This window comes from Carlito syrichta, unplaced genomic scaffold (assembly GCF_000164805.1).
Source record: "Carlito syrichta isolate Samal-C Ts95f unplaced genomic scaffold, Tarsius_syrichta-2.0.1 Scaffold304629, whole genome shotgun sequence".
In the NCBI taxonomy this organism is placed as follows: Eukaryota; Metazoa; Chordata; class Mammalia; order Primates; family Tarsiidae; genus Carlito; species Carlito syrichta.
This window is the reverse complement of record NW_007248725.1, coordinates 92,807-101,078: the sequence shown is the minus strand read 5'-3', so window position 1 is coordinate 101,078 and position 8,272 is coordinate 92,807. Positions and strand designations below refer to the sequence as shown.

The 8,272-nt window shown below is 55.0% G+C and overlaps 1 protein-coding gene across 1 annotated transcript in view; it reads left to right on the top strand.

Moving 5' to 3' along the window:
- The first annotated feature begins 4,923 nt into the window (after window positions 1-4,923).
- Window positions 4,924-8,272, top strand: part of CUNH17orf99 (chromosome unknown C17orf99 homolog) — a 12,454-nt gene continuing 9,105 nt past the window's right edge. Inside the window, exons 1-2 of the mRNA XM_021713604.1 lie at window positions 4,924-4,960; window positions 5,643-5,675. Coding sequence (XP_021569279.1) covers window positions 4,924-4,960; window positions 5,643-5,675 — 70 coding nt within the window. The remainder of the gene's footprint in view (window positions 4,961-5,642; window positions 5,676-8,272) is intronic.

Here is an 8,272-nt window from a genome sequence, read left to right as displayed (position 1 = left end):
CCGGGAGTGGCCACTGCACTCCAGTCTAGGCGACAGAGTGAGACTCCAACTCAAAACAAACAAACAACAAAACAAAAAAAAACAAATGTTCATTATGCAGGTACCCTTGTTGATGAGGTATGCCCCTCCCTCCCCTGGCAGTTCTTTTTTATTTTTTGAATCGGTGTCTCACTCTGTTGCCCATGCTAGAGTGCAGTGGCATGGTCACAGCTCACCGCAGCCTCAACCTCCTGGGCTCAGGCAATCCTTTCACCTCAGCCTCCCAAGTAGCTAGGACTCAGGTACATGCCACCACACCCTGCTAATTTATTTTATTTTTTTTGTAGTAGATGAGTTCTTACTATGTCGCCCAGGCTGGCCTTGAACTCTTGGTTTCAAGCAGTTCTCCCGCCTCAGCCTCCCAAAGTGCTGGGATTATAGACATCTGCCACAGCCAGCGCCCAGCCTCTGTGACATGCTAATTACCAATTTATGGCCAAAGTGTGGCCCCTGGGCCAGCAGCATCAGCGTCACCCAGGGAAATGCAAACTCTCAGGCCCCTCCCCAATCTCCTGGATCAGAGTGAGGGGGAAGCTGATGGCCTCTCAGTGTGAGATCCTCTGCACTGAGGCGTCAGAGCCCTTAGCTTATCACTTCCACTTCCCATTTACTGAGAACCAGCCAGGAGCGTCACCCGTGCTCTGTAGGCGCTGCGAAGGAGACGACAAGCTTCCAGCCCTTGAGGAAATTATCAAACTCTGGCCTCTGTTTGCTCATCCAAGACATGGAGAAGACATCCAAGACGCTCCTGAGTGGTTGTGAAGATTAAATGAGCAGTGATGTTTAAAGTGTCCAAACAGGTGCCTACAAGTTCAGTCGAGGTTTTCCTATGACAGTGTGGTCACTGACTTGAAGGAGCCAGAAGGGAGAGACAGAAAGTGCACCCGTGTGACCCACTACCCAGGAAGACAACCCAGGGGGCCTCAAGGGATGGACCACTTCCGGCAGGAGAGTTCATGGAGGAGGGAGCCTTGGAGAAAGGGAGGCTTCAGACAGGAGCTGAGGGCAGAGAGGCCTGAACAAAGGTATGGAGAAGAGCCATGCAGGGCAGGCTGGGAAACTGGAAATGAGGCCTCGAGTCTAGAATGATTCTCTGTAGATGACAGGGAGCTGGGGCCATGATATAATGAGCAACTCGGCCAGTAGCCCAGAAGTCACACAGGGGCAGGGAAAGACCTGGGGTTGTCGCAGTAAGTGAAGGAAGAGCTCACCAGGTGTGCCAGCCCCCTGCAGGAGGAGGCGGGCAGGAGTCCCGGCCACACTGACCTTGGGGATTCCTGGGCCCTCCCCTGCCCAGCCCAGAAAGACCACCCCCCTCTCACTGTGGTCCCCCAGCTAAACTGGCCAAGACAGTCCAGCTCAGACTCCCACCTGGCAGGCCAATTTTAGGAACTGAGAGAAACAAGGAGATACTGGTAAGGCCAGTTGTTACCAAGGAGATTGGACCCCCACGGGCAAAAACCACAAAACATCAGTCGCAGCGGGTGACTGGAGAGCTTTGTGGGACCCCCCCAAACTCAACTCAAGGTGACCCGGGGTGACTTCAGAGGTGCGGCTGGTGCACAGCGGTCTGGACAGAGGGGCAGGGCAGCCCAGAGAACCAGCCTCCTTATCAGATGGGGACACAGGTGATCCCTGGAGAGGGGAGTAGGGCGAGACAGGAAAGATGCCCAGGTCTCACCAAGGACTGGAGAAGCATCCCTCAAGACCGCTAGTGCTCTCCTCTGACACTGGCCCCCAAGTGCACAGAGAGGAGGAGGCATTTCTCTTGAGCTGCTTTCTCTCTGGTTGGTTCTGTTGGCACCACACGGAGGGAAAAGCATGCATTTCTGGCCTCCAGGCAACAGACGGTCAGTAACTTGGGACTTTGGCAGCCAGCCGGCTGCCCAGTAACCTGCTGTGTCTCTCTTTAGTCTTCAGTTCCCTCTCCCACCCCCTTCAGCAGAAGTGAGAACATAATTTTTTTTTTTAAATAGAAATGAGAGCCGGACTCGGTGGCTCAGCCTGTAATCCCGCGCCTTTGGGAGGCTGAGGTGAGTGGATTGCCTGAGCCCGCGGGTTCGAGACCTGCCTGGGCAATTTGGCGAGACCTCGTCTCTACAATAAATCAAAAAATTAGCCGAGCGTGGTAGCGCACGCCCGTAGTTCCAGCGACTTGGAAGGCTGAGGCGGAAGGATCACTGGAGCTCAGCAGGTCGAGGCTGCGGTGGCCGGGAACTCCAGTCTGGGCAACAGAGTGAGACTCCACTCAAAAAAAAAAGAAAAAAAAAAATAGAAATGAAGTCTCGCTCTGTTGCCCAGGCTGGTCTTGAACTCCTGGGCTCAAGCAATCCTCCTAAGGCGGCCTCCCAAAGTGCTGGGATTATAGACATGAGCCACCATGCCCTGCTGAGAACAGACGTTTTGGAAGGGAAACCTAGAGAAAATGTTTTTGCTCCCTAAGTAAGAGAGAGTAAAAGCAGAGAGGTAGGGCCGTGCAGGGTGCAGGCTCTGCCCCCGGGACCGTGGGTAACAAGTGACAGAAGCTGACAGAAACCAGCTGGAGAGAAAGGGGACCACTGCAGAGCAGTCTCCAGGGACCTTCATTGTCCTTCCGGCTACTGCCTGGCCAGCAGGGCCACTCCTCAGACTACCTTCCCAATGTATCCAGACCTCACAGGTCTCTGCAGGTCCCCGTGAGAATGGCCGAGGGGGGACCTTGGAAGCAGGGCTGTCACTGGCCTTTCTTGGTCAGGCAGCCATTCCCCAAGTAATCCCCTATGCCCAGGAGCAGGGAGCGTGGTTGACCAGCTGGGCTCCATAGGAAGCCAGTCACCCCCATTAAAGGCATACGGGGCTGCGATCGGTGGCTGATCCCAGCACTTTGGGAGGCCGAGGCAAGTGGATTGCCTGAGCCCATGGGTTCGAGACCAGCCCGGGCAACTTGGCGAGACCTCGTCTGTACAGTAAATCAAAACTTAGCCGGTCATGGTGGCATGCTCCCATAGTTCCGGCTACTTGGAAGGCTGAGGCAGGAGGATCGCCGGACCCCAGCAAGTCGACACTGGGATGGCCATGAGTGTGCCACTGTACTCCAGCCTGGGTTACGGAGTGAGACTCCAGCTCAAAATAAATAAGTAAATAAAGGCAGACAGTTAGCTGGCAGTGAAGGATGTCATCCCTGAAGAAGGCAGCCAAAATAAGCATTTCCTGCACAAAGGAACCTGGCCAGAAAGGAACAGGCTAGGCCAGGCACAGTTGCTCACTCCTGTAATACCAACACTTTGGGAAGCCAAAGTGGGAGGATCGCTTGAGCCCAGGAGTTTGAGGCCAGCCTGGGCAACATGGTGAGACCTCGTCTCTACAATAAATTTAAAAAGTAGCCAGGCATGGTGGTGCCCACCTGTAGTCCCAGCTACTTGGAAGGCTGAGGCAGGAGGATCGCCTAAGCCCAAGAGGTCAAGGCTGCGGTAGCCATGATTGTACCATTGCACTCCAGCCTGAGTGACAGAATGAGACCCCAACTCAAAAAAAAAAAAGAAGAAAGAAAAGGGACAGGCTGATCCAGCAGTGCCAGGCCTGGGCTTAGGTGAGGAGCCGGGCTGCCAGGTAGCGGCCTGCTGCGGGGTTGCCAGGATCCTGGTCCTCACCTCCCTTGCGCCCTCAGCACTATGCCAGGGCTGCCCTGAGCCCGGCCCTGGGCTGACCGAGGGGTCTGGGAGGCTCTGCTCCTCTCCCCCTTCCCTCCAGGTCCTGTTGGCTCTGCTGAAGGCTGCAGACGAGGCCATCGCATGAGGCCATCCCACCATCTGTGATGGGGTTGGTCTCCTTTTGGCCTAGGTCACCCAAGGTCCAGGTCCCTGGAGAAATGACCATCCATATGATCTCTTACTACCCTCAGTGGGGCATGAGGGAGGGCCCCGCCTCTCTGAGCTCCTGAAGGATGGTGATTGGGCACACCGAATCACACACCTGGGGTGACCAGGGGGCTTGTCCAAGCCTGAGGATTCTGGAGCTGGGCTTAGCATTGACCACCCAGCAGGTGCCCAATTAGTGGTCAGCTATGGACCAACTTGAGATGGGCAGGAATTGCCTCTGCTCGCTGCTTGTTTAAAAAAAAAAATTTTAAGAGACCGGTTCTCATACTTCACTCCGGTTGGAGGGCAGCAGTGCGATCATAGCTCACTGCAGCCTCAAACACCTGGGCTCAAGCAATCCTCCCACCTCAGCCTCCAGAGTAGTTAGGACTAGAGTAGCGCACGGCCCACCATGTGCCCAGCTAATTTCCTTTTTTTTTTTTGGAGACGAGTTCTCATTGCCCAGGCTGCTCTTGAACTCCTGACCTCAAGCGATCCTCCCCACCTCAGCCTCCCAAGCACTGGGATTACAGGTGTGAGTCCCCACACCTGGCCTCTTCCCTGCTTCTCTAGCAGAGCTCCAGCCTACTGATTCTCCCTGGTGGCTTCGTCAGGAGCCTCTGATTACATGAGGCCAACCCAGATAATCCAGGACAATCCCCCCATCTCAAAATCAGCAGATTCGCATCCTTAGTGCCCTATGACATAACATGCTCGCAGAGTCCAGGGGTTAGGGCACGGGCAGCTTCCACCCTCCCCTTGAGCCCAGGGCCTACAGCTCAGCTACAACAGTGATTAAGCCCTGGCCCGGCTCCAAGGCCCAGCCTCCTTCCACTTCTCTGGGGACTGTGGGGGGAGTTTGCTCTTCGGGGACTGCGGGTCTGTCTGGGCCCAGCCCTGGCAGCTGAGGCCCTGGGGTGCTGTGGCCTCCAGATTATCTCCTTGCTGCAGGCACCCACCCCAGGAGTATCCTGGGGGCCCCAGGGTGGAGGAGGCCCCGGCCTAAGAGGCTCTCAGGAGCCCGAGCAGAGGCCTAACACACTCAGACATGAGGCTTCTTCAGCTACTCTGTTTGGCTGTGCTGGGTGAGCTGCTGGGCACAGCGCAGGAGGGGCTGCTGCCAGGGCCTTCTGGTGGTGGTGGGGGCTTGGGGCGAGGATGCTGGGGAGCCCTGGAGAGAGGAAGCCTGGAGGCCCAGCACCTCTGTAAGCACAGGAGAGAGAGGGAAGGATTTGGGCTTGAGTCTCAGCCCCTGACGTGAGGCAGAGGTGTCGTTATTGCTTCTCATTCTGGCCCAGGACTTCCCCTCATCGGCAAAATGGATTCACGAGCCTGGGCATGGTGGCTCACATCTGTAAACCCAACATTTAGAGAGGCTTAGGCGAGAGGATTGCTTGAGCCCAGGAATTCAAGACCAGCCTGGGCAACATAGCGAGGTCCCGTCTCTACAAAAATTAAAGAAAAAAAAAGGCCAGACATGGTGGCCCAAGCCTGTAGTTGGGAGGCTGAGGCGGGAGGATTGCCTGAGCCCAGGAGGTTTGAGGCTGCAGTGAACTGTGATCGTGCCACTGCAGTCCAGCCTGGGTGACAGAGTGAGACCCCGATTCAAAAAAAAATGGACTAATGATACAAAATGTGGGGCATACAAGAGCTTTTGTGAGTAATGATGCTGGTTGAGCCCTGGGGCCTCCCTACCAGTGATCAGCCTGCTTCTCCCTCCGGCTTCAGCGGGAGGGTCTCTCCTTACTGTCCTCACCTCTCTTACAGCCGCCAGCAGCTTCTCCGGGAAGCAGGAGGGAGGTGAGTCGCTCAGCATGCTGGAGGGAAAAGTGCCCCCAGTTGGGAACCCTGGCATTGGAACCCCCACCCATGGAGGGTGCCCTGGCTGGGAGGAGGTTGCTGGTGGGGAAGGGATGTGTGCTGAGGGACAGCTGGACAGTTCTGGAAGCCGGCCTCACCCCTGCAGGGCCCCGGGGTGGGGATGGAGAGGAGGGGGCTGAGCAGGCCGGCATGGGACCTCCAGGAGGGACATGGGCAGGGAAGGTGCTCGGCTTCCAGCTGGGCTGTTTAGAGGGCGGTGTCCTCTGGGCAGTGATGTCCCAATCACTCCACCCGAAGTTCTCCATCTGGGGCAGAAGCCCCTCTGGGAGACCCAGAGCTCTGCAGGGTGGTTGTGGCCCCAGAAAGGGCGGGGGATTCTGGTGGGGCACCTTGGCCCGGGAGGTCCGGGGTCCTCAGGTGAGGAGAAGGTGGTGAAAAAATGGGAAATCAAGGCTCCCCTAGGGGCCTGGCTTGCAGAAGCTGCCTTACCCTTGGAGGCAGCCAGAAAGCATCCAGGTCTCACCCTCTGAGGGCCCAGAGCCTTATGGGTCCAGGGAGGAGGGAAAGCTGGGGAAGGTTCCACCAGCCCCTGGCCCGCCTCCTCCCGGCCTCTGCCCGATGGTCCATCCTTCCGACTCTTTTCTGCCTATCCCTACCCCACCCCACCCCACGCCCATCTCTAGCTCTCGTGTCTGTTCAGGCGGAGGTGGCCAGTCACCTCCCCGTCTTGTTCCAGCCAGCCCCCTACCCCATGTCGCCGGGTTGCCAGGTCATAGAGCAGGGCATTCCCCCTCGATTCTGCTTAAAGGCGGGTACCGGGTAGGGGTGACGTGGGTCTCACTTGACTGAGGCACAAGTTGAACTATCATTTCCTCATTTGCTTTGAAAATCCACACATCACTGGTATTGCTGCTAAAAAGAGCAAGCAGCCGGGTCTCAGGGGCGTACCTGTGCAGGAGCCGTCCCGCCTCGGCTCTCAGCTGGCTCCCGACCTCTGCTCAGATTTGCCAACCATGTCCTGCTAACCAAACTCCTAAGAGACTGACTGATAGCATCATTCATTTATCCAACTTGAGCACCTGTTTGGTCACCGTTTCAGCCCCTAAGGAATAGGCAAGGCATGAAACGAACCCTCATGTATCTTATGTTCTAGGAGGGCTGAGAGGACAGATGATAAAAATGGGCACATTCAGCCTGGCTTGGTGGCTCAGCCTATCATCCCGCTCCTTGGGAGGCTGAGGTGAGTGGATTGCCTGAGCCCACAGGTTCGAGTCCCGGCTGGGCAACTTGGCGAGACCTCATCTCTACAATAAATCAAAAATTAGCTGGGCATGGTAGCGCGTGCCTGTAGTTCCAGCTACTTGGAAAGCTGAGGCGAAAGGATCACCGGAGCCCAGCAAGTCGAGGTTGCGGTGGCCAGGAGCATGCCACTGCATTCCAGCCTGGGCGACACAGTGAGACTCTAACTCAAAAAAAACAAAGCAAAAGCCCACACAAGTCTTATTAGAATAAAAAGTGAATGCCCCACTGCTTAGTGAACTTTTAAAATGGTTCCTATGCAAATCAAGCTTCTATTAATGGCCACTGAAATGGAAATGAAAGGAGCAGTTTTTTCCTTTCATTTTTATAAAGTCAAGATAATTGGGTGGCGGGGGTAGGAGGGTGGAGGGAACTAAAAAAAGACAATTTTCCATCACGAATGGAGCAGAAGGAGGGCAGTCACCCTTCAGCCCTGGATTCCCACGGTGAGGCAGGGATCTGAACCATCTTTGGACCATGAGGAGGAGGCCTCTTGGCCCTGAGGTGACATCACAATGATAAAATTCCTGGAAGAAGTCCGCAGAACGGTGCCCCAGAGAGCAACCTCACCTCTGGATAGAGCTTGACTTTCTTCAAAGGTTTTTGCATGAAAGACTGTTGGGAAAAAAATATGTATCCTTCCCCCACAGAAATGGGGTTTCTCATGGAGTTTTGAAAGAGGCACAGATGAGAACATATTTGTTGGTGTCTGTACAGCCATTGGCAGGGAAAGAAATCCTGATTCTAGAAGGCTGCTACTAGTGGTCTAGACCAGAGTTCTCAACTGCAGCACAGTTGACATTTGGGGCATGCTCCTTCTCTGTTGCAGGGGGCTGTCCCGGGCATTGCAGGATATTAAGCAACAGCCCTGGCCTCTACCCCTCATTCTTGACAACCACAAATGTCTCCAGATACAAAGTTCCCCTGGAGGTAAAATCACCCTTAATTGAGAACTACTGGTCTAGAAAGAAATGTGCTTCGTGGTCACACATTCTAGTTTGTTCCAATTCCCTGCTCAACGAACAGTTTTCTGATTGCCGTGTGGTTTCCAAGGCAGATGTGACCAGCAGAGCAAGGATGATTTATGAAGTTCTTTGCTATTTAGATTTTACTTTTTGTTACAAGCAATGGGCTCACTTTGCAATACACTAGAAGCCAATATTACAGCCCTGGTTTTGGAGAAAAGAAAGGGTTTTATTGCGAGTGGACTGGCAAGAAAACAGGAAGCAACACTCAAGTCTGTCTCCCTGATCTGGGGGGGGGGGGGGGGGGGGGGG